This window comes from Convolutriloba macropyga, unplaced genomic scaffold, assembly GCF_964194025.1.
Source record: "Convolutriloba macropyga unplaced genomic scaffold, txConMacr16.3 SCAFFOLD_3323, whole genome shotgun sequence".
In the NCBI taxonomy this organism is placed as follows: Eukaryota; Metazoa; Xenacoelomorpha; order Acoela; family Convolutidae; genus Convolutriloba; species Convolutriloba macropyga.
This window is the reverse complement of record NW_027453266.1, coordinates 1-27,152: the sequence shown is the minus strand read 5'-3', so window position 1 is coordinate 27,152 and position 27,152 is coordinate 1. Positions and strand designations below refer to the sequence as shown.

Here is a 27,152-nt window from a genome sequence, read left to right as displayed (position 1 = left end):
TGATTTGGTCCCTGAGTGAGACAGCTTTATGTGCATTCCTGATCTACCCTGTCCAGTCGCTGATCTACGTGGGCTGTGCTCTGGCTGGCTGGTCTTCCGCCATCTCATATGTCATCGCATCCACTGTCATATCGAGGTATCAATTACTCTTATTTATCCCGCTTGGGGGGGGGGGGGGGGAGTGACCGCGTTGAATTTTAAGATAAAAACAAACGGAGAATTTTGTGGAAAATTTAAGTAAGTTAAATGGAGCTTCGATTAGCACGTATAATCCTTTACAGTTTCAATCCAAAAAACGGGTTTCACGGAATAAAAATCAAATCAACCAAATTCGTTTTTGAAAATTAAAGATGGAAAAATTTTCTTATTTTTATTATTTGTAATCCTTATATTGTCAGAGCAGATCGTTAGAACTAACCTCCACTCTTATATTGCAATATGGAAGAATTTGAGCGTTAGAGAGCTTTAGGAGCGCCACGTTGAAAAACTTAAGACAAATGTTAATAAATTTTCTAGAAAACAGAAAACTAGTTGAAATTTTTTTTACTTCTCAATTTTGAAATTGCTCTTCCAATGATTTTTTCCAGTTTGTTGACATTTCTCGAAGTTCAAAAACGAATTCGTTTTTATTGCTAAAATCCCCATGGAAAAAAGTTTTTTGGGAGATTAAAAAAGAAGTTTTATTTCTTTTTCTGTTCACATAAAAATTATTAAATTTCACTGTTTCCTTAAATTAGAACAAATTAGAGCAATTATTTAATTTTCGCCAATTGCATTTTTAAATAGGTTTAGAGCAGAAACTGCTCCATTGCGGATACATTGCCTCAAGAAGTAGTTTTCCGAATAAAACAAACAAGATGTAAATGATTGGTGGTGAACCATTAGTAAAGATAAGTTAACAAAACAAAATTTGAAGAAATATTTTTTGTGTCCAGTTTTTTTCGTGTTTATGTTTGTGTGTGTGTGTGCGTCGCGGGCGTGCGTGCGTGTGTGGGTGGCCTTGTGTGGGGGTATATATTAAATTAGAACAAATTGGTGCAATTATTTAATTTTTGCCAATTGCATTTTTAAATAGGTTAAGAGCAGAAACTGCCTCATTGCGGATACATTGCCTCAAGAAGTAGTTTTCCGAGTAAAACAAACAAGATGTAAATGAGTGGTGGTTAACCATTAGTAAAGATAAGTTGCCAAAACAAAATTTGAAGAAATATTTTTTGTTTCCAGTTTTTTCGTGTTTGTGTTTGTGTTTGTGTGTGTGTGTGCGTGCGTGCGTGTGTGCGTGCCCTTCTGTGGGGGTATGTATGCATGCGCTCAATGTTTGTCGTATATATGTGCAAGTTAGGTAGAATGAAAGTGAAAGTTAAAACAAATAAAAACAGAGTGCAAAAACTTCCAGAAACCATGAGAAAAATCGGAATTTTTTATTTTTTACTTGCTACAAAATTTTCGCTTCAATTCTGTCAAAAAACAATTTTTGTTCTTTATATATTGTTGGTGACCTATCTGCGAGATTTACTAACATTAATTGTTTCATTGTGCTCATGAAACATCAAAATTGACAAAATTTTCCGAAAAAGCTTCAAAAATTTTCATTTAAATGTTCAGTGCGAAATATATATTTACCGATATAATTGCCTCAAAAAAACCCACGCATATTTACTTGGAGAAAAGCAAAGAAGGTCTAATTGAAAGGTGACGGAACTTGAGACATGATCAAATATCGGAATGAAAGATATTTTTCGGTGTTGAGGTTTGTATTTGTGTGTTTGTATTTGCTTGTGTAATATGTGTGATGTTTGTGGGTTTTTAGGTTTTGTTTGTGCTTGTTGCTTTCAAATTATACCACAATTAACTTTGTAGAATATGTAAGTGTTCTCCTTTTCCGCCAAAAAAAGAAAGCGTTTTTGGTGCAAACATTACAATTAATTTTCTCGAATGCTTATAGGTTTCGGATACTGTCAACTGTTTCTCTGACGAAATTTTTAGGCAACCGTGAGAGGTATGTTGCAACATTCTGTGCTTCGCGCGGACTGACACGAGCCATCTTGCTAAAAATAAAATCGGTTACACATTACTACACACGGTTCTTTGTTGGAGTAAGTTTCTTTATAATTGGTTACTGAGGTCCTTCCCATATGTGATCTGGTGAATTGTTGCTAATCTGACATAGTGGGGTAGAGTTCTGATCAGCAAGCAAAAATGTTCTGTATTTGTAGAAAATGATGAAATTGGATATTAAAAAGCGAGAACAATGTGTGTACTATTTTAGACAAAATTTCGTATCCTAAGTTCATTTGTTCGAAAATAAGCGAATGCCAAAATCTGGAAAGTATTACTTCAAAACTTTGTCGGCGAAGAATGTATAGCATATAAATTGACAGATTAACTGGAGCGCAGAATTGTGTTATATGCGTCTTAAAAATGATCATTGCCGTGATATTTTTTCTCTTATCACATGTCTTACCAGCTGATTTAGTTAATTCGAAGTTTGGTCTGATGACGCTTCGCACAGACTTGAGTTAGTGGGATACATCAGAAAGTTTTAAAAAATATGGAATCCGCCAACAATTACATTAAAATCACAAACAAAACAGCTGACAATAAGTACGCAAGAAATACTAACCAAATTAAAAGTCCTTTTGTTTTGAAGAGCATACATAAGTGGAATAATTTACCTTTCAATGTAAGAGCGAAGGGAAAACATACGTTTCAATTTAACAGACGGTTTGCAATGTCAGCATGAAAAAATTCCAATAATATATAGGAACAAATAGCTTAGTGGTAGTATCAATCAATAACCACATCATTCATAGAATAATTTTATTATTCTGAATATTTCAACATTTAATTTATCAAGGCATGTAAACTTTAACCTCTAGGTTAAATTATTAATTTACAAGTTTTGAAAAAAAATCACTTGACGCTTTTAAAGTAAGGTTGTTTCTGTAACATTTGTCATAAATCTTAAGATTGTTTGGAAATAAAACTATGGGTCCAAGTGAGACCTGATACCAAACTGGGCCAGTCATAAATATTGGGCAGAAAAACTTGAGTCTAGTTTGATATACTTGTCTGTTTGATCTCCAATTCACAGAATCATCAGCCCTCTGTTGTTCGCGGTGCTTTTCATATCGTGCCATTGGCCTTGAATTGTTTAAATATTAATTGTAGCCTGCATTACCGAGGTTGAAAATGCAGTGGCCATTGATTGATCTTGACTCTGATTGATGAGACTATCCAGACATTATGTAACGCTCTGATTAGACCGCATCGACTCTGGAGGTGGCCCTGATCAGCCTACAGACTGTAGAATATACGCCAAACTCTGTCGTTTAGCCGCTTTTTACCCCGTTGTGCTCGAACCAATTTGGTCTTATCGGCATTGCATTGACTTAATCGAGGCAATCCTGAGATTGGATCATAGACACGATAGGATATTTTGAGCCAATGATCGTTGAGCTGTAAAATAATTAAATTTGCCGCTTTAGACTTAATTAAGAGGTAATTAAAAAACATTTGGTAACTAAAATCGATATCCTTAAATGAACCAATTCGTATATAGCAACGTTCCGTGATGCTTATAAAAAAGATGACTTTAGGTTTGATGTGCTTTTCAGGGTTAGTGCCAAACACGGCAGCTCAGAGGCAAAGAACAGTGGTCTATGGAACCTGTCTTTGATGTCCAGTGTCCTCTTCTGCAATCTGGCAGTCTATCTGGTATTCAACGGAAAGTCCATAATTACCGACACTAGCAGGTACAGTCAACTTCGCTGGTCAAACACAGACGGTTTTCTTGTGAAAACAATGTGAACTATAACTTAGAATCATGAAAAAGTTTATGCAAGAATATACGTAATAAATAGAGACCTGATGATTCGATGTAGCAGGTTTATGACTCGAAATAGTGCAGCAAAATGAATGGTGCAGGCCATCTCGTTAAGGTTTATCATTCTTGTAAGACTTGCAATATAGCCGTCGGAAATAGACTAGGGCTCACTAACACTTCGTTTATTTTGTCACGTTGCATTTTTTTCGATTTTGAACTATGATCATAGCAAATTTTACCGTGATTAAAATGAATTTGATGATACGTAAAAACATGCTAGTTTTGTAACAAGTTCTGAGTAATGATTACTAGATGGATCTCAAAAAATTGATGAATGTTGGTTTTACAACGTCGAGGACAAGTAATGAAGACCCGCCAAACTCATTTCATACCTAATATTCTCAGGGACGGTAGTAGTGAAATTTGGGGTGGTCTACCGCACAGATTTAGGATCCCTCCTATCTAGTCTTGAAACATAATGGTATAAAATAATATCCGAAAAAATGTAGATCTGATGTCCCTGTGGCACAATGGTTAAGGCACTAAAAGAAGAAAAAATATCATGCATAAAGAACATAGACTGAGATTCGAGGCTTTAGAATGAAGGGATCCTTTTTCTGTGCGGTAGACCACCCCAATTTTCACTACTGACGGTCTATCAGTCGATGCATGTTCAAGGCTCTGAAAGTTTATTGAGTGCAGTTTTTATAATTTGTTTATTAATTAGAAGCTGTGTTTTCATGATCAACTCAACAGATCAACAGTTTAATGAATCACATATCAACGGTCCTTTTCATTGCTCAACACGTGAAATGGGCTTTTCTTGCTTTTTATTTTCGTCTTTTTTGTTTGCTTTTTACACTATTAGGAGAGGGTTTTTAGATATTCTCTGATGATTCCATTGACTGTTGTTGGTGTATGTGGATGTCTACCGGTTTTCTTCATCAACGAAGAGTCATATGGCTGTGGCAGCTCCAAATTACCTCAAAGGTAACATCTACGCTTTGTTTTTGTTCCAACCTTTTCAGAAAAAATGTTGGAAATATATTGCAGGCCTTCTTTTCTTCTCCAACCAAAGTTCGAAGAATCAATTTAAGCAACCTAGCACGATACCATTTTAAAGCCCGTAAAATTCAGGATTCGAATCCAAGAAATTGAACAATTTGGATTTCATGCTCCCAGTAAACTTCCTACACTCATTAATTGCATGCATTGCACCCAATTAAACTAATGGCTTTCAAAAAACGTTTGAAGCACTTATTCTAGTCTAATATGTCCTTTAAATGCAAAGTTTGAATTTGCGCTTGTCTGTTTTGACTTTTGAAGTGACTTTTGTTAATATTGGCGTCTTTTGCGTGATCGAAACTGAACTGAACTCTCATTCACAAATTTGGGCAACTGAACTCACATCGCGGCATAAGTATATATAAAAAATAAAATGCAACAAACTTGTTAAAAATTTTTCCTTTTAAATCATACTAGTGACCCGGAGCGTTCAAATGGACGACAGATGAAATGGACGACACCAGTATTTTATCATAGCTGCGAAGCTGTAAGCTGAGCGGAACTATATCACGGTGCTCTTGGTTTTTTTTACAATTCAAAGAATTTGAATTGTATTGGGGCGCTGTCTTTTTACAATTCAAAGAATTTGAATTGTATTCGGGCGCTGTCTTTTTTTTACGACTCGAAGAGGAGTATTGGAGAAGTCCTTCTTTTTTAATCAATTTTATTGGAGTGAATTTTGAAGCGGGAAATGAAACGCGTGAAAAAATTTGGAGTGATTTGGTTGCTGAACAAAAGTGAAGAGCGGAGCGAAAAGAGAGTGGTTTTTGTTCATACCGCTGTTTTTGAGAGAGCGAGAAATTGATGTGTGAAAAAATTTTTTCTGAGCGAGCGAAATTTTTTTGTTCACGTGCGGCATTTAAAAGCAGTTTTCTTGCAATTTTTCTTGTTTCTGAGGTTTGATTATGATACTGTATTGGATTTGGGCTCGGTTTGATAGGAATTGAAGGTTTCAAGTAGTTAAATTGAGTTTTATGCAAATTTGGAGGTTTTTGATCAGTTTTGCTGGTTTTTCGACGAAATTTAATCTATTTTGGCCTTTTGTTTTGTTTTACTGCTTTAAGTGCTATTTGCATAGAAACTCGTTACTCAAGGAATATGAGGGATACAAATAATTTAAATTTTTGTGGGTATAAAACATTTTTTTTCTGAAGAAAAATGACAGAAAAATTGAGAATTTTTTAACCACTTATTTCAATTTTTTGCTTTTTTTTCGTTTTTTCATTCGTAGACAATTTTGTTAGCTTATTATGACTTGCCCATTATTTCGAGAGCATTTCATTGCTCTATTTGCTCAAAGTAACTTTATTTCGCTTTATTTTTCTTGTAAAATTTAAAAAAACACCTTTTTCTCGGTTTTGTTCAATTTGGATTTAAATGTCGTTTCTGTTCATCCAGAACCTTTGATAGCATTTAGGGAGTTCTCTAGTGAAAGTCAGTTGTTGTAGTTCTTTTGGATGTCTCTCATTTGATTGATATTAGTTTCGAGTTGTTTTTGTTAAAGAAAATCGAGTAAATCTGAGCAAATTTTGGCAACTTTTTCTCTTTATTTTCAATATTTTTGCCTATTTCTACCAATTTACTGTTTTTTGTTGGTAACTTTTTCTCAATAAGGAGCATTTTTGTAGGTTTCGATACAATGATTTTGCTTTTGAAGGCTTAGCAGTTTTTCTTAGTCTTTTTCTTCAGTTTGTTGTTTAACGTTTCTGCAAGTACTAGGTGGGCGATTGATCTAGCAAAATATATAACTAATTGGTTTCTGTCAGTTATGGATGGGAAGCTGCATGTTATCTTTTTGTAGAGAATTTTGTTTGGATTTTTAGAGAATATTATTTTTTGATTTTGTCCTTTGTCAATTTTCCAATTCTCCAGAATTTTCTTTGTATATTGGTTACACTATCTGTTGATTGGTAATATGCTGGTGATGCATTTGATTAGTGAGAATAGTCAGATTTCTACTTCGAGTCGTTTCCGGAATTCTTCCGGCTATGTTTTTTTTAAGATCTGTTCACACATTTTCATGATTTTTGCAGTCAGGAAGTGGAGCGAAAAAGCGAGTGGTTTTGCGGCGTGAATTTTTTTCGCTCTAAATCTAAAATAGAGTGAGAAAACGGCGTTTGAACAAAAATTCGCTTTCTCGCTAGTGGTTTTTTGTTCACATGCGGCAATTTCTCTTTGATTTTTACTGTTTTTTCGATTTTTTGGATCGGTTTTTTTTTCTAAATGGTTTTTCCAATCCATTCATAGTTCGTTTTAGGTCTAGTTTTTTTGTCAATGAAAGTTCTTTGAATTGTACGTCAGGACTTGTCCTGCTATGTTTTTTTTAAGATCTGTTCACACATTTTCATGATTTTTGAAGCCAAATTGGAGTAGTGATTTTGGTCACGCCGAAACAGGAAATGGAGCGAAAAAGCGAGTGGTTTTGCGGCGTGAAATTTTTTCGCTCTAAATTTAAAGTAGACTTTAAAATTTCACTTTGATTTTTACAGTTTTTTCGATTTTTTGGATCGGATTTTTTTCCGAAATGGTTTTCCCAATCCATTCATAGTCCGTTCTTGGTCTAGTTTTCTGTTTAGTCAATGAAAATTCTTTGAATTGTGTGTCAGGACTTGTCCTGCTATGTTTTTATAATTCAAAATAAAGATTCAAGATCTCTTCACACATTTTAATGATATTTGAAGTCAAATTGAAGTACTGATTTTGGTCACGGCAAAACAGGAAATAAAGCAAAAAAGCAAGTGGTTTTGCGGCGCAAAATTTTTCCAGTCTAATTTTAAAGTAGAGTGAGAAAACGGTGTTTGCACAAAAGTTCGCTTTCTCGCTAGTGGTTTTATGTTCACATGCGGCTATTTCACATTAGTTTTTACTGTTTTTCGATTTTTTGAACTGGATTTTTTTCTAAATGGTTTTCCCAATCCATTCAGAGTTCACTCTAGGCCTAGTCTTTTGTCAAATTTACATTTCTCGCTAGTGCTTTTTTGTTCTCACTAGGGGCATTTTGACATTGATTTTCTGTTTTTTAAGAAAACTTTCATCCGATTTTTTTAGAAATAGTTTTCTCAATTCACTCATAATCCATTCTAGGTCTAAATTTTTGTTTAGTCAATGAACATGAGTTCTTTGAATTGTATGTCAGGACGTGTCTTGCTATGTTTTTTGTTTCGTCGTCTGACGCTCAAAGCTGAAAAAAAATCATTTTTTGTGAGTAACTTATTCCTCTCTCTAACGGCATTTGCGCGCTTGACGTCATTTCTCACTCTCTCTAGCAAACATTTTAAGGCCATTTGCGTGATTAGATTTTGATCAAACGTGACTTGCCTCTATCAATAAAATGACTTTGGATCTTTAAAACTCAAGCTTAATTTGAAATAGTTTAAGGTCAAAGAAACTTATATGTGCAGTAAAGGTCCCTAATAAAAGGCTTCTTTGGAATGAAAGTTAACATGCTTTTTATCGCTGAATGTTTGTTACCTAGCTTTTTCAGAGGCTTCGATATTTTTTTCAATTTAGAACTTTATCTGTTTCGATCACTATTATACGGCAGGCAAGTCTCTCCGTTCACAGCTATTTGGGCAATCTGCCGGCTATGTTTTCACAATGGCTACAATGGCACGCAGAGTCTTTGTTAATGCTTTAAATTGTTGCCGTTTCCTAATATACTCCCAATAAATCACGCATAAATAGACTAGGCTATGGTTAAGTGGGTCTTGATTATGCGTTTTCTTTTGTTAGTGACAGTTGACCGCCGTCGACGGCCATGCATCTCAGTCGCTGTTGGATATAAATCAGAAACAACGGGATTATGGTGGCAAAGCGAGCCCACCGGCCTGTCAACTAGAAACATATTATCGTGATTATTGCAATTTTTTATGATTAATAAGGCGGCTCGGTAATGTTCGTACGCACATAATGTTCCGACCCCGCTCATCCACATTCTTGACCTAATTGGCTAACAAGTGATGAAGATATAGAAAACTTTCACAGAATCATAACAAAATCAAACTTGCATTGGATAAAAACTAAACAAAACGTTTAAACCTATCCTTCATTTAAAAAGATATAGGATCTGTCCTCAAAGCGACTGTTCAACTGGTCGACAAAAAGAGCGAAGAAGTTCAAGAGTTCTTTTCTATGTTTGAAAACATTTAATTTCTTAGCTGGTAGCGTCATTAGATATCAACTGAAGTCTCTAAAATATTCATTTATGTCGCCATTGGAAGCCATTGAGAAAAGTCATTGTCCAATGTTCAATTGCGCAAAAATTCAAAGCCAATGTGATCTCGATTTTTGTCATAAATTAAAAAGAAAACAAATCGTTTGAAATGTACAAACATAGAAATATTTTACTAAAATTTTTCAATTATTTTATTAAATCTCGTAGAAACAGTAGTAACAAAAGGGAGAAGCAAATTTTTGAAGCTAAAATTATTATAAATATTAAATTATTGTTCGCTGGAAACAAGTTGTGACCTGTGCTTACAGACTGTGCTACAAGTTGACCAAAACACTTTAAAACAGGACGAAGCTCAAAAACTCAAAGGTTTTTAAAGACAAATTATTTTAAAGATCAGAGCAGATTTAGGACTTCAAGAAAAACTGATGAATTAGGTTGCAACACACAAAATAACATTAAATATGTAAAGAAGCCGAAACTGCAAATAATTTTACGACATCATACTGTTCAAGGCACCATGAATTTAAGAGGTTACCTGCAAAATCTGTGAATCATCACTTTCTACTCATCTGCACATCAACGAGTTTTCCTTATAACTATAAAAGGACTACGTAGACATGACAACAAAAAGAAACTCAAAAATTGAAATCAAAAATAATTGAATCAACAAAAAGTATTTGAGACTGCTAATTGGTGAGATTGAGTTTCATGGTTTCAAAAATGAAGCAAAAAAAGAGACAGTTGAAATTTTTTTTTTTTCAAAAATTTAAATTGAACGCCATTAAAAAAACAGGCATGAAATGAAATTTTTAACTAAGTTGAGTTATACGTCCTATGGAAGGAATTGAGACCTATGGTTATCAGTTATATGGCGCACAACAACGATAAGAAAGTCAAACATAGGCAGAAACAAAAAAATCCACAAAATTTTGCTAGATAACTGTGTATCAGCCTAAAAAGCATAAACTGTCCAAAAAAAACAGATTAAATATCCAAAAACGCCTTTTTCAACTTCTGTGTATTCATTTTATGCTTTCCTTCGATTGGTCTTCGCGATAATGTGATAATTTGACAAGGTAGCATAATGAACTCATAAAATTTTCTATTGTGCTCAAAAATAATAAAAAGTTAATTGCGTAGCTTCAAAACCAAGATTAGACCTCACAAGAAATCGGTTTTGGCCTGTTTTTACTGAGACTGCGGCCGAAGGTAAGAGAAATAAGATAAAATAATGTCAATGTTCAAAAATCCAACGACATTTTCTTGAAGCAAATATATTCAAAGTCACAACAGACCTTAGATAACAACTGAAAGAATTGTCTAGGTTCATTCATATCTCTGAAAAAAACTGCTTGGGGTCACTAAGTTATTGGACAACAAAAATATAACAAATGAAAGCAAAACTAAAGAAGTCCATAAAACTCTTATGAAAACAATTGATCAGATCCATAAAAACGGTGAGCTTAACTCTGCAACTATAATATAGTCTAATTGAGCATCGTTGACTGAAAAATTATCTGTCATTAATTGAGCCCTGATTTGAAATTCTTGTCAGTAATTTACATTAAAAAACATTTACATAGCGGAAATATGTAGAAGAGGTCGCGCCCCATTAAAATCTAAAAATCTTTTTTATCATAAGGATCCTTGGTGAGATCAAGATGAGCCCTGATAATTCTGAGCGTCTAAAAACAGACTCAATTAATCATTTGGTTGAGAACTAGATCAATTTCAAATCAAAGAATTTTCAGTTTGTCAAAAGTAAATAATGCATTTTGCAAATATATTATTCCAGAAGGCTCTTGAAGGCAGCGAGAGTACAACTAATTTTTTAAACTTTAGAAGAAGATGGTCGCAGTTTTAGGGTGTCTGCTTACATCAAATTTGAAGCAAGTGGTCTAAAAAAGCAAAAAATCAAAATGCTATCTGATAAAACCTATACTTAAAATTGAACCTGTACTTCATTAGGAAAAAAAATTACGGGACTATTCCTCAATACGACGTGGTAACAAGTGGACAAGAAAAGAACAAAAGGGAAAAGTCTAAGGATCCTTGGTGAGATCAAGATGAGCCCAGATAATTCTGAGCGTCTAAAAACAGACTCAATGAATAACACTACAGTTAACAATTTTAACAAATTTAAGCAAAATTGACGAAATATTTCACGAAATTGACCATTCAAAAATGCCGCTCACAACTCTGTTTGATGATTATATCGATCGGCCAAAATTGTCTGAACAAAAATAATCCCTGTTGAGTATATAGTTCACCCCGACTAAAGTGGGTCCGAACATTAATAAGTTTGTTGTCCAATGGAAATGAACTTTATTATCTTCCATTTGATAACAGTCTTTTGTTGAAATAGCCCCTGGTGGATGGTATAAATTTAATTAACATTATTTGAAGCCCCCGGCTTGAACCTTCTTTGAAACCAGAAAAGACCATAAATGATTCTTGAAAACCATACATAAGACAAATGGTTCCATCCAAGAAGGGCCAAAACTGCTTGTGTTTTCTTGCAATGGTTTAAGAAAATTAGATTAGGAAAATTCCTAAAATGTGAAACTAGCCAGTCTAGATAATTTCATTTTCTTGATAAAAGCAATACCTAGCTTTTTGAAATCTAGCAGAATGGGATCACTGTTCTAGATTCCTAAAAAATTTTTCTGTCCTTATGTCAGCAAAGTCGGTTCCAAACGACCATATCTCAAAGAAGTGAAATGACAAGGAGGCTCGCTAATGTGCGCTCGCACATAATGTTCCGACCCCGGTCATCCACACCTAATTGTATACCAAATGAGGTAGAGATTTGAAAAATTAACATTTCGTTCAACAAACCACTTAATGAAAAACCTTAGAGGCCTTAGAGGCCCGATGAGACCTGTAATTAATGTAACTACCAGGAGAGACGGCGATGAAAATCAAATATTTACAAACATTAATTGAGACCATTTAACTTTGACCAAAACTTGTTGTCTATTTTTTACAAAAAGAATTGATAACCAAATCAAAATGCCATCAGATAAAACCTATACTTAAAAATGAACATGTACTTCATTAGGAAAAAATTACGGGACTATTCCTCAATACGACTTGGTAACAAGTGGACGAGAAAGGAACAAAAGGGCAAAGTCTAAGGATCCTTGGTGAGATCAAAATGAGCCCAGATAATTCTGAGCGTCTAAAAACAGACTCAATTATTAATTTGGTTGCGAACTAGATCAATTTCAAATCAAAGAATTTTCAGTTTGTCAAAAGTAAATAATGCATTTTGCAAATATATTATTCCAGAAGGCTCTTGAAGGCAGCGAGAGTACAACTAATTTTTTAAACTTTAGAAGAAGATGGTCGCAGTTTTAGGGTGTCTGCTTACATCAAATTTGAAGCAAGTGGTCTAAAAAAGCAAAAAATCAAAATGCTATCTGATAAAACCTATACTTAAAATTGAACCTGTACTTCATTAGGAAAAAAAATTACGGGACTATTCCTCAATACGACGTGGTAACAAGTGGACAAGAAAAGAACAAAAGGGAAAAGTCTAAGGATCCTTGGTGAGATCAAGATGAGCCCAGATAATTCTGAGCGTCTAAAAACAGACTCAATGAATAACACTACAGTTAACAATTTTAACAAATTTTAGCAATATTGACGAAATATTTGACGAAATTGACGATTTAAAAATGCCGCTCACAACTCTGTTTGATGATTATATCGATCGGCTAAAATTGTCTGAACAAAAATAATCCCTGTTGAGTATATAGTTCACCCCGACTAAAGTGGGTCCGAACATTAATAAGTTTGTTGTCCAATGGAAATGAACTTTATTATCTTCCATTTGATAACAGTCCTTTGTTGAAATAGCCCCTGGTGGATGGTATAAATTTAATTAACATTATTTGAAGCCCCCGGCTTGAACCTTCTTTGAAACCAGAAAAAGACCATAAATGATTCTTGAAAACCATACATAAGACAAATGGTTCCATCCAAGAAGGGCCAAAACTTCTTGTGTTTTCTTGCAATGGTTTCCAAGAATCATCAAATTTTGTTTATGTTTTCAAAGATTCCATACAAGATTGATAGAAAACGAGTGGCAAACAGATGGAACAAATATTATCATTTATGGTCATACTTATAATTTCCAAGAACCATTTATGGTCAGACATATGGTATCCAGGAACCATTTATGGTTTTAGTTACGGTTTCCAGAACCTTTTATGGTCTTACTTGTGGTTTCCAAGAACCCTCTATGGTCTTATATATGATGTAAAAGAAGCCAAACATCAACCATACATGTCTTACGTATGGTTTCCAAGAAACATTTATGGTGGTCATCCCGGGTCCATTTTAAACCTACTGAATCAAAACTAGCCACCTTCACCGGCTGTAGCGCGAGCGTTGATGAATTTGAGTCACTGTTAAATGTTTTAGAGCAGCCGGAGCTGCATTATTTGAGTTTTTTTAACGCCTGAACTTTTTTAAATCAGATCGAAGTGCGCTACGAACAAATCAACTGCTTATATGCAATTGTTTTCAGGTATTTACTGAAATTGACGGGGGGTTTACTTTTATTTTTACTTTTAAAAGAGACCTCTATAATTTCCCCAGCCTATCTGTGACTGAGCAGTGACCAACTTTACACACGTGAAAATATGCCAATACCCTGTTGCTGTTGTCATTAATCGCTCAATAGCTTTTAGGAAACTTTTTTTGTATTACCCTGTCCTAGAAATCTATAGCATTGCTCTTTCAACGTAGGTCTTGAAACTAACTGTCTGATGCGCGTTCGGAAGCTTTCGTTTTCACAAATTGACTTGATTACAGTTAGAGAACAGGCACTAAATTGTTGGTCAGAGCACGTACAGCATTGAGCAGAATTAAGCTAACAGCATTGAGCAGAATTAAGAACCCATGCATTAATATCAAAAGTGCTCGAAATGGTTATTTTTATGGTATCTGATGCGTTTTGAGGAAAATTTGAGAGAGATTTGATTCTTAAAGTTTTTTCAGAAAGTACCTCAACAGAAACGACGAGTCTAAGTGCAATAATAGCCAGATCGACAGTGCAAATTCTTCACAATGCGTTGAGATCAGTCACACACATAGAAGCTCAAATGCCGATGAGGTAATTTTTGCTATTACGGCATATGGAGACGGAACCAGAGACAACGCATCAGCTGGAAATGGAAGCTATTGGAACAATTTGAAAGATATTTTAACTGTGCAGTTAGTGCAAAAAGCTTACCTAAATAATTTCAGTGTCTAAATACAGAAAAACTGATCTGCCTTAAATAGATTTCACAAAAACGCTGGCTCAGAAACCTTCTCCACAGTTAGATTAGGAAAATTCATAAAATCTGAAACTAGCCAGTCGGGATAATTTCATTTTCTTGATAAAAGCAATACCTAGCTTTTTGAAATCTAGCAGAATGGGATCACTGTTCTAGATTCCTAAAAAAATTTTCTGTCCTTATATCAGCAAAGTTGGTCCCAAACGACCATATCTCAAAGAAGAGAAATGACAAGGAGGCTCGCTAATGTGCGCTCGCACATGATGTTCCGACCCCGGTCATCCACACCTAATTGTATACCAAATGAGGTAGAGATTTGAAAAATTAACATTTCGTTCAACAAACCACTTAATGAAAAACAATCTACCTTAGAGGCCCGATGAGACCTGTAATTAATGTGACTACCAGGAGAGACGGCGATGAAAATCAAATATTTACAAACATTAATTAAGACCAAAACTCGTTGTCTATTTTTTTAAAAAAAGAATTGATAACCAAATCAAAATGCCAACAGATAAAACCTGTAAAACCTATACTTAAAAATGAACCTGTACTTCATTAGGAAAAAATTACAGGACTATTCCTCAATACGACTTGGTAACAAGTGGACAAGAAAAGAACAAAAGGGCAAAGTGTAAAGAAACGTTGCTCTTTGTTTGAAAACAATTAAAGTCAATCTGATTAAAAACATTATGTATCAACTGAACTCATTGAGAGACTAATTTCTACCTCAACAGAAATTTATCATGACATTTATTATCCAGGATATGTCATACGTTTACAAAAAAAGACAAATACAGGCAAAACAAAATTCAACAATTGGACGAGAACGGTGTCCCAGTCAATTAAACACGAGGGTGTTCAGCGAGAACATAAAAAATCTTGCGGTTTTTTCAAAAAGCAACAGGAGCTCCCATTACTGTGATACTGTGAAAAGAAAAGAACAACTTAAAAAAATGGGCAAAGATGCAAAAATCACGAACAGAAACAAGATTGGCAAAGCCCAAAAATCCATTGTCTTTTTAAAGCAACAAATGTTTTCAATATTCATAAAAAAAACAAAAAATTTCAACAGAATGAGTAGACAGTATCTTGGAACTTCGTAGAGAACTATATTTGCCTGCTTTTAGTGAGACTGTGTTATAGGACTAAAAAATAACAATAATCACCAGCCGAACTAAAAAATCACAAACATTACAAAATCACATTGTTGAAGCCATTAAATTTATAAAATATTAACCGCGAGAATTTTAAATGTACACTCGGGTCTTATTTGAACATCAGAAAGTCTTTTTTTGTAACAGGTCTATCTCAAAATGACAACTGAAGAGCATCAAATATTGAAAGGTAACTAAGACATCAGTCAAAACGTTTAACCAACAGAGAGTTTGATATTGTGTTCAGCAAAAAGATTACCGAGATCTCTCAATATTGAGTTTAATTTTTGAAAATGATAGAAAGATAAAAATACAAAAAGTGACAAAAACCAGAACAAAAAGGTGAAAATTGAAGGGAGTTTTTTACTTTTTTGAATAAAGTTTATTTGAGTGTTAATAGAATCATTAGCCAGAAACGGATATCAGTTGTTAATTTCTATTTGTCATCTATAGCTGGCCATTGAGATCTTTAATTACCCAATATTTAGCACAATTAGCCAAAAACTACACAAAACACCAAATACAGGACAAAAAATAAACAAAGTAAATTTCTGTCAAATTCTGTAAGAGAACGGTGTCGCAGCCCTCAGAAGCGAGTACAAGCATAAAACAGTAAACGTTTTCAATAGCGTTTTCAACTCTTTTTGCAATTGGATGTTTCATTGATGTGATATTTTACCAAAGAAACAAATAAAATAGCAAAATGGGGCAACTATGCACAAAAATGACAAAACTTTGTATGACAAAACTCGTAGTGTAAAAACCAAGAAGCCGTTATATAATCCATTAAATAAATGCCGCAACAGTTAGTTTGAATCTTGTATGAAGAGAACTTTGACCTGTTTTTATTGAGAGTAAGCTAGAAGTTGACAGAAATTAGATAAAAAAATTGAAAAGTTAAAAGAATTACTAAAATTTTCTTAAAACAGATATATTCAATGACTTAAGAGATATTAGATAAAAGAATGCTTTTCATAGGTTCACCAACAACTTGTGATGAAACCATTTGGAACTTTGATTTGTTAGCTTTAGTAGTCAGACTCCAAAAAGAATAACAATTGAAGGCGAAACGCAAGAATTCAGTTAAAGTTTACTAAAACTCGTTGACAAAGCCATAAAAACCATTAGATTTTCTTTGTAAACAAACTATATCTACATCTGGCCCCACTTTCATGTAACATGGAGTCTTAAAAAATTGAGCCGTAATTGAACATGTTGCCAGTAAATAGCATTAAAAGAGATTAAAAGCAATATTTTTTGAAAAAAGGCATCGTCCAAAAAAAAATTGAAAAAATTTTTGATTGTAAGAATCTTTGATGAGATCAAACCTATCCTCTATTTTTCTGCGCGCCTAAAAAACCACCCAACTAATCAAAATTTTTGCGAGTGAGATCAATTGTTAAGTGAAATATTCGAAAAGTCAAAAGCATTGATGCATTTTGTATAATTATTTAGTTAAATTTGCAAAAAAAGTTTTAATTGAAGAAGACTTTTATAGAGTGCTGAATTTCATCTGGCTCTCTTTTGAAGTTTAGGGAGAATGTGTCAACGGTTGCTAGCAAACTTAAACAGAATGGACGGAAAAAGCTTATTTTGTGCCATTTTTGATGAAAAACTCTGAATGTTCAAAATTTTATCGAAAATTTTAGTCAAACAAAACTCCAATCAAACAATTCATAGAGGTTCTTTGATTTCTAACGGTAAAAATGATACTCTAATTTTAGACTAATCAATATATTGTGAGTTAGTATAGAAAAACTGAGAAAGTTTTTGCAAAAATTACTGAAAAAGTGAATAAAAACTGTTGATTTTTCACAAAAATGTAAGCCTCGATAACTCCCTGTATAAAACGAAATTCGAAAAAATCTGTTCAATTCCATTTTATACGATGCACGTGCTTTCTTATGATACCACTCACAGCTCTTTGTACGATGAATATATCGATCGGCCAAAATTGACTGAAAAAAAAGACCCCATTTGATTATGCAGTTTTTCCCTTCCCAATAAAGTGGGGTTCGGACCAAAATTATTGGTTAAAAAGGCCTCAATTGGACCTTAAATATTTTAAAACCCGAAAAACCATTTCTTTGCACAACAATTGAAATTCGAGTCCAAATTCCCAATTTCTTCTTTTTTTAGTTCTTTTCCTTTTTGTCATGAAAAACATGAGCACTTAAACAGAAACTACTAAGAACGCTTACAAAACGGCGGTGATTTTATAGTATTAAAGATTATAAAGTTCAAGTCGCAAAAACGGCAGCAAAATTGGCTGAAAACGCTACGAAGTTTGTTTCGCCATTTCCAACCTTTTCGTTTGAAAAAAGGATACCTAGAACAATTAAAAATTGTATAAATGTCTTGGTGGCAAAATTTCTGAAAAATAATCTTAAGAAAAATTTTTCGAAAATTGTCTCCAAACTGGCTGAAAATTGACAAAAACGCCAAATTTTTGTGCTGTAATTTTATACCCGGGTCGAGGCGGGATTGTTAACCAGATTGAATTTTACAAAATCTGGTTCTTAGAAGACAAAATAACGTCTTTCAAAAATGCAAGTTTGAACAAGGAAAGTGTTTTGCCTAACCTGAATCATAAAATCGGAAAAGTATCGCCTTACTCTGATATGCAAGTGGAATCCACCAGATGGATGAACAAAATTAATAATTAAATCTGCTAATTGAGCCTTAAGAAAACGCGACAATTGAGTCTAAAAATAGGCAGCTGACAAAAAATAAAATACGATCAAAGCATTTTTTTGTTTCTTCACGAGGTTGATGTGATGATAAGAAGCAGTAAACATCGTTAACGTAGCTAAAAAAATATTCTATCAGAATTTTTGTTTTCTCTCTAAAAGCGTTTATAAATTAATCGCTACAGGGATGGAATTGTTTCATGTCTACGTTTGATCATCGTAAAAACTGTTATCTTGGGAAACCAATGGGAGGGAAGCTCGATCGAAGCGAACTTGCGGAATCTTAAAGTTTGACCCACGGAATTGCAAAGTCATAGATTCCCACAAGTTAAGCATTCAAGTTGCAAGATCTTACAAGTTGAACTTCCAACTTTTAAGTTCTTACAAGGTAACCGAACTAATCGTATTCGAGTTATCATCGAAATTATGTTGTATTGATATTGATATAGCTTACAACAAAAATCTGGTCTTACCCATACACCCTCGCCAAATTATCACCCCCTTATGTTATGATGATCATAATGGGGTTGTATAATGGGAAAGACCACACCAGACACTCAATTGAAATGGAGCTCATCATCATCAACGGATAGCTTGTGCACAAAGCAGCAACATTTCTCTTCTAAGTTTGCTTCCTATATTTCTATTATTTATTCGAAGTGTTTTGTTGTAAGGAGAAATTTCCTAAAACAGTTTGACGCTGTGTTTTGAGTTACACCATCAATTTTTATAGGCTTGTGTCTGTTCTTTTTTGTTGATTTGTTTGATTTTTAAATTAACTTGACTTTTTTTGTTGTTTTTGTTGTTTTTTTTTTAGTATTTCATGACCTAAGCTTCTCTCTCATTCTCATTTTTAAGCAGTTCAACTCAATTTAAGGCGGTTTACTACTAAGACCCAACTGAAAAGTGTGCAGAAATTTTCGAAGAGTTTCAGCTTATATAATTGAAAAGATATTTCCAATAATATCATTAGAACCCCCCCCCCCCCTGGAAAAAGTCTTCCATTGAACTGTTTTGATGATGGGTTATGTTTTTAGCGTGCAATCGGTTAGGTTTTTACTTGCATTTTAGGGTACGTCTAGTGAAAGAAATGTGCAAGTCGTGTGGTGAAGCAAAAGCTCTCTTTCTCTATAGCACTGGTCCCTTCCTGGGTATCGCTGGCGGGTTCTGCTCTGGAGTTGACCAGTCTGCTGTTGGCAATTCACTCTACATCAAAAACAGGTAGATGGGGTTCGAGGGGTGGGTTGAAACCGGGAGTTTTTATTTCACCGGGTGCTGAATAGTGTGATAACTCCTAAAAACCGAAAAATTACCAAAATACTAAATTGTTAAAATATAGAGCTAATTCAGCTTCTCATGTAACTTTGAGAAATTTTTTGCACTTTTCTTGTGATTTCCAACACTAATCTAGCATTTTCTCCCGGATGATCTCCAGCTCAATTTCATCCCGTTCGTTATCCGCATTATCGGAAAAGTGCTTTAATGCGCTGGATTTTTTTTGCAAAATATATCCCGACCCGGTTTGAAATGGATTGAAATGTAAAAAAGGTGTTTGGTTTTGCGACATTAAAATGTTTACTGCTCGTTTGAAGCAAAAATATAATTCTTTAAGCAAGAGGAAATATGAAGACGCATAAGGTGGGATTGAACACAAAATACCTTTTTCAGTTTTCACTAATTTTTCTCTCCCCATAATTTTTGCAGAAGTTGCCAAAAATCCATTTGTGGGGTATTGTGACAATGGAATTGCAGTTGTCCAAAAAAGCAGTTGTTGGGAGAATAGGGAACAAATTTTCCGTTTTCGATTCCATGGTTGTGGCGGTTCTTATTAGACATAGTTTTGCAAGAGTCCTAGTTCAAAAATCCTACAAATTAGTTATTTAGTTGGATCTTTCTCAATGGTAATGATATAATTTTTGATTACGACTATTTAACAGTTAACTTGTTTATCAGCTCTATCATACATTTGAAAATTCTCAACTGCAAATCTTTCCGGCAATCACTGTTCGAGTATATGAATATCATAACAAAGCCGTGCAATCTTAACAGGCCGTGCAATATTCTTGCAAGATAGCCGTCTCTTGTCTAAAAGAGAACCGCCTTTCTTGCTATTGTATTTTTCTCTCTCATTGTTTCTTAAAGAGACACAAAAATCACGTCCGAAATAATTCTATCCAAGGTAATTTAGCGAACCTAAGTGTATTCCACAGAAAAAAATTAATAAGATTGCGTTTGGAATCCACTTGCACGAGTCGGTCAATTATGCCTGATTTGGGGGGTCTGTACTGACCAGTAATGCGGTGCCTATATCAGTACTAAGTAACTCAAAAAACAAGTCTTTCAAGTTTGCGAGATCTTAACCAAGGCTCGGAGAAATCTCACTAAACGTCGCCAAGACTTGGACGTTGATTTACAAGTAAAAAATAACTTCAGATAATTTTGAACAAGGATTTTGATAAATTTTAATTACACCTTTGTTTTTGTTTCAGCAAAGAAGTGATGGGGCTAGTGGGTATTGGGATTGGACTGGGTGAGATAGTGGCTTGCTTCACATACTCGCTTTTCTCAGGTTACTTTCTCTTGTTACACTTAAGCTCATATATTCGACTATCGTTTTTCACACATCATATTTTTGGTCTGAAAAATTTGCATGAAATATATATATATTTTTTTAATAATTCCAACGATTTGCAAGAATTTGTACAAAACAAGTAATATGTAAAAAAAGAAAACATTGAATTCCAAAATGTTACACACCTTAAAAGTGTCAACAAAATGGCAATGTACAAATTCTAAAATACATAAAACAATAAGAATATATTTTATTTACAACGTTTGTAATACTAAAAACATAAAAAAAATATATTGGATAATAAGGAAATTAAAAACAATGAAAACTTAAAAAAGGTCCCTCAACAAATCTCTGTACTCCAATACCTTTAGGTCCTTCAGATATTCCTTGAAATTGAATTCTTTCAAAAAACCTTTGATGTTTTTAACCTTATCGAGTTTTTGTCTTTGTTCATATGGAAATTCATTGTACAATTTCATGGCTTGCAGCATCAATGATTTATCGAGGAATTCCGAATTACTTTTCATAGCCGGATAAATTTTTCTCGCATTCTGTTTACAATTGGAAGTTTGTAATACATTGTTGTTACTAAAAGCTGGTAATTGTTTCCTAACATATTTCAAGAGAAATACCATAGATCGATATTTGAGAAGGAATTCAACAGGCATGATTCTGTTTTTTAGTTTTAAATCAGTCGAGCGATCATACTTTTTTATTTTGAAACACACTTTTATTCCCCAATTAAGTTGTTTTTCTAATGTTATCATGAGATTTTTTCTGATACCAACGAGCATAAGAGATGAGTATTGAATGTGACTTAAAACAAGCGCGTTCAATAGTGTTACTCTAGTTTTTATAGGAAAACAGTTCCTTATATCTTTCAAGATTTTGATGCTGCACGCCATTCTGGAGAGTATTCTTTTGATCTCTTCTTTAAAGTTTAATTTGTTGTCTAATATTATTCCCAGATATCTTACCGACGACGATTCTCCTATGTTCACATCGTTAACATTGAGATAAGACGGAGTTCGTGCTTTTTTTGATGGAGCAAACACGATATATTCTTTCTTCTTATTGTTCATCATTAATTGATGTGATTGGAAGTAGTCACATAGTTTTCCAATGTTTTTTTCCAAACAACTTCTGGCTATATTTTCATTAGTATGAGAAGAATAGAGAAAAGTGTCATCGGCGTACTGGATTATTTGACAATTGTCATTATCAATAGCTCTATGAAGATCATTCACATAAATGTTTAACAATATTGGTCCTAATACTGTCCCTTGTGGCAAACCTCTGTTAAGTAAAATCCAGTCGGACTCATTTCCCGAGAAAATTTTTTGAGTTCTGTCTTTCAAATATGATCTAATCAATTGTGTAGATGTTCCGACGAATCCTAAACATTTCAATTTTTCTATTAGTTTTTCGTGTGAGATTGAGTCAAATGTTTTTGAGAGATCGAGGAATGCTCCACAAACTGTATTCTATTTATCCATTTCAGTTCTTACATATTCCGTACATTGTAGTATGGCATCTGTTGTGGACACTTTTTTCCTATATCCAAATTGTTTAGGTGACAGCAAGTTGTTTGGGATCAAATAGTCATTAATTTGGTTCCTTATAACTTGCTCAAAAATTTTTGCCAATGCGCCGGTTACTGATATTGGACGTTAGTTAGTGGGATCTTCTGTGTTTCCTTTTTTATAAAGAGGTGAGACCAAAGCTCTTTTGAGGTCAGTCGGAAAAGAAGACTCAGAAATAAACTCGTTTATCAGAAAACAGAGAGGCTCCGCAAGGACCGATTGGGCATCTTTCAACGCCCATGCGGGAATTTTTGGAGGACCCAAAGGTTTGTTCACATTCAAACATTTTATTAAATCATGGACTTCTTTACAAGTAACATATTTGAAGAAAAATCTATTTCCATTTCCCGTATCAGCTGAGAACAATGTTTTATCAAATTGTTTACTTTCGCCAAAGTATTCCCCTAAAACTGAAAACTTGAAGTTCAAAGGGTTTGCGATGTCTTTTCCGTTCGTAATAGTCTCACCGAAGCTGTTACGCAGAGTGTCAATTACAATTCGTTGTTTTTCATTGTTCCTAACTTCTTGTATAAATTTCCAGCGACTTTTTTCTGTGTTCAGAGAAATAAAGTCTTTTAACAAGGAAGCTTCATTTTCTGATTAGAAATTTTTTCCAGATAGGAATTTATTTCTATTCAGGAAAATTTTCGGTTTATCATTCCTCACAAAAAAAGATTTCAATGGTGCATGCACATTTATTGCTTGCTCGACTATGATACAAAATTGGATCATCATTTCGTTAGCATTTTGTGACATCCAGAAAAGACTCGAATCTGAACTCCGAATATATTCCTGGAACTTTTCTGTAGAATAGTTCTTTTTGTCGAGGAAATTTTTTTGATTGGCATTTGTTTCATCATCATTTTTTCTTCTAATATAGCAAATGTTCCGTAATGATCACTATTCAATATGCTCTCTGTAACAAAACATTTTTTGCAGTTTTCTGTGTTGATATAATCAATCAATGCAGTCTTATTGATACTCTGTCTTGTCCCCATCTTTGTGTTACATGACACCAACCCGTACGGAATAAATAGCGTTTCTAATTTTCGTTTTTCGTTCTTCTGAAAAAAGTCAATATTGTAATCGCCTATCAAAATTATTCGTTTGTTCTCAGCTGCAGCACAGTCAATTCCCAGAGCCATTTCAGAAACATTTCTGACAGTTCTGACAGAAACATTTCAGAAAGCTGTTTGGTCGGGCAGTACGAAATATTTATCAAAAACTTTTTTTTATTGAACTCACATTCTACCCAAATTCTTTCGAAACGGGATTCCGAGAAGGTGGTAAGATCTGAACGTTCTTTAGGTTTGAATGATCTAGGTATATAGAGCAGCAGACCACCTGCACTAGTTTTGTCATGTAATGAAAGATTACTATCTTTTCTAAAACATTGGAAATTTTCACTGCGAACTTCCCAAAAACGGATATCGTCATTGATTTTGAGCCATGTTTCTGTAAAGTCAAAAATTGTGTTTTTTCCCAAATCATCCATTAATTGCTTTAAGGTGGAGTTCTGACCGACAATACTTCTACAATTGAGGGATAAAATCTTTACATTATTCTTAAAAGACGCGCCTACTGTTTTAACGCACTCAGCGTATTTCAGAACTGGCCCTGGGTTTTGTTCTACATCTCCACATTGAATAATGATAGAAGCCCTAACTATTAAGACAAAACAAATATTTAATACACGGGAAAAAGAAATTGGATTGAAATTAAAAGGCGTTCCCGATGTTCGATTTTTCAACACGAAAAGTGGCACCTCATGTAAATTGTCATATACCAATTCACTTGAAGATACAGTTCGTGAAGATAAAATAAGTAGAATAATGAGACTGATTCTCCATATCCATGAAGTGCCTTCCCTAAACACCGATATCAAATTTGAAATATAAAACAAGCAATACATCATCTCGCGTTACTATACGAATTATTAAAAATGATTATTTACCCTGGTGTAGTAATACGTTTGGTTGAATGGCTTGCGTTGAAATGAATGAAATTTATTTTTATTAAACGAATGGTTGAAACGGCGATTGTATTGAGCGTTTGCAATAATATTGTTTGATGTGAGAAGAAAGTGTCCTAAAAGTGCAATCTTTAAAAAAGGTACTCCCTGCTGGTAATTGAAATGTAAATCATCGTAAGACAGATAGTTGTAGTAGGGTAGTATCATCATCATTTGATCAATGGGTAATAATTTCAAATTCATATTATTAGCAGAGTTTGCATAAATTTCAAGTTTTTTGTTGAAAGCAGATATTCGTTCATTAGCTACAGAGTTATGATTTGATGACTTGATTGGTGGGATTTCCATTAGCACTAGAGATTTGGGTTTAAATTTTTGAGACACTACTTCAACTAATTCAATGTATTCATTGAAAAGGTCGTTCACATCACGATGTTTTTGTTTTAAAATCGAATTGGTTCCATCTTGCAAAACAACAGTTTTAAGTTCTTTCTCGGGATATTTTTCAAGAACAGCTATCTTTTCTTTTGTTGTTGAACCTCTATATGCGTGAATGCAGATGTCTTGCTGTATTGAATTATCATTGACCAAATTCTTAACCAAACTACTTCCAAGTAATAAATTCTCCGTGTTTTCTGGAATATTAAAAGTTGGAAACGTTCTTACCTTGTATTCGTTATTTAAATTATTTGGTACTTCCTGATCTTTTTTTGTATGTTGCCTGATCACCGTCCTGTCTCCTTTCTTTGATGTAAGTGCTGCATTGTGTAACATAATTCTTTATAAGGTCATCTTTTTCTTCAACTTTTTTGAAAAGGTCAACATAAATTTGATAAAGTTCGCATTTAGAGAGTTTCTCGAAGGATTTGAAGGATAACTTTGCGGTAGAAATGTACATTTTGTTTATTTACAGATGGAACAATATTAACAATAAGGGTATAATTCGTAAAAGCAAGCGAAATAATTTTTCTAATCTAAGCAAAAATCATCATCTCATTAAAACATGGAGGTTAAAAGAGCAATTCGAGTTAAAACGTAGAAGCAACTGTACAGTAAAATGAATAATATGTGTTTTAGAGTCAACCTCGCTTTCCCTTCATGTATAGCCAAGCCTTTTTATGGTTTCTCTACACAGGCACTAATGTTCCACCAGACAAATAGAGGCAAGGGTTTGACAGAAATAGCCTGAATTTAAAATTAAATTGAAATTGATACGAAATATAAAATTCTTGCAAAGTTTACAAAGTCACCGCAATTTTAAACCAATTTCTACCGCCGACCCCGATGTCGATATAATGATATCGCGGGCAGTTTTAAGAACTATTTTTCCCTATTCGCAATTAGTCAGGCAAACTGAACTTCTGTAAAACTGATTATAGCTTTTTTTTAACAAGAAGGCGGCAATATAATGCAAGTATTCTCGAGATTTGATAGAAATTTATGTATGTTTAGCTAAACACAAGTTCAACGGGTTCTTCACGTTCCTCTATGTGCTGACATACATCACTGGGTTCTACATTCTCTTCTTGATTCTGCCTGAGAATTCTATCAAGGAGGAAACGGAGGACACTGCTTACGTCACAGCTCACGCCTCATTTCTTGCAATCGCATCTGGGTAAGAGCCTACTATGATTAAACATAGACGGTACCGATTCATATCATTATATTGACACGTGTGTGGCGTGATAGCCAGGAAGTTTACACTACATAGAGGATAACAAAATTATAGAAACCGTTCTTAGGTTTTTCATCATAAAACACATCCAATTTATCCAAATTCTGCTCTGGAAAAAACTAGTATTGAACCGAGTAGTAAGTAGTAAAGATGAAGATTCGGTTCCCCCGAGATATTTGAGCGACCGCAAGGCCCTATACGCGAAATCGTTCCATCGTTCCAGATTAAAATTAAGAAAATGTTACGAAATGACTTTGAAAATGAAGAATGAAGCCAATATCATTTTGAAGCAGGCGGTTCCCAAGGAATTGGGTTCCGCGAGAGCAGCAAATCTGATGTTTATGGCCTTTAAGTCAAGAACAGCCTACGGTTGAGGATTAAGCGCAACCATAGCATGCATTCTAGCCAACTGAAGACTTGTTATTGGACAGCAGGAAAAACAACATTTTTCAGAAATTTAGAAGCCCGTCAATGGGATTATATCCCAAAGTGCCGTGACTTTACTTCGATTGCAAATAATCAGCCAAAAAGTATTGTTAAATACTAAAGCAAATTAGATATATTGCTTCATAAAACAGAAAATTTTGATTGGGTCCGTTTTTCCAACTAGAGAGCAACCTCTATTGAGAGCGACACAAAAACAAAAAGTGCACATCAATGAAAACAAATATATGTTTGGCAATTGACTCAGTTTTTTTCACAGGCACTCAGAATATTTGTGTTAGATATCAGGGAAGTGAGTCAATAAATAACAACATATTGTTTTGTTTTTAGGTTTCTGCAGGGAATGGCGGATAGTTTCTCCTACTGCCAGTTCACATATGTCTTCTGTCTCGTCTTTCAAGACACACAAAATGACTCAATCTACTTCTCCACTCAGTAGTACGTTAACGTCATAATTCACAGTAGTAAACAAACTCCTCATTTATGGAAGTTTTGTAATCATAAAACGTGCTATGAAAGATACCATAAAACTGAAGGGCTAAGAGAGTTTTTGATTACGACGTCTCATCATAATCGAGCTGAAGCTTGATATTATCGGGCTATATATATATATATATATATATATCATCCCCCTCCCCCCTTGTTCTTATCCATGTAGTCTTCATTGAGAATCACCTTCTGTTTATAAGTCTCTTCTCCGTAGTTC

At 34.1% G+C, this 27,152-nt stretch overlaps 1 protein-coding gene across 1 annotated transcript; it reads left to right on the top strand.

The window, feature by feature from the left end:
* LOC142358166 (UNC93-like protein MFSD11) lies at positions 1 to 26,961 on the top strand (the record flags this gene model as incomplete). The annotated part of the gene is made up of 8 exons (XM_075409627.1): positions 1 to 136; positions 3,618 to 3,755; positions 4,709 to 4,816; positions 14,073 to 14,288; positions 19,272 to 19,421; positions 20,690 to 20,769; positions 25,780 to 25,942; positions 26,777 to 26,961. Coding segments are annotated over 8 exons (1,100 nt in total), but the record flags the coding sequence as incomplete, so codon positions are not given.
* Positions 26,962 to 27,152: the final 191 nt, after the last annotated feature.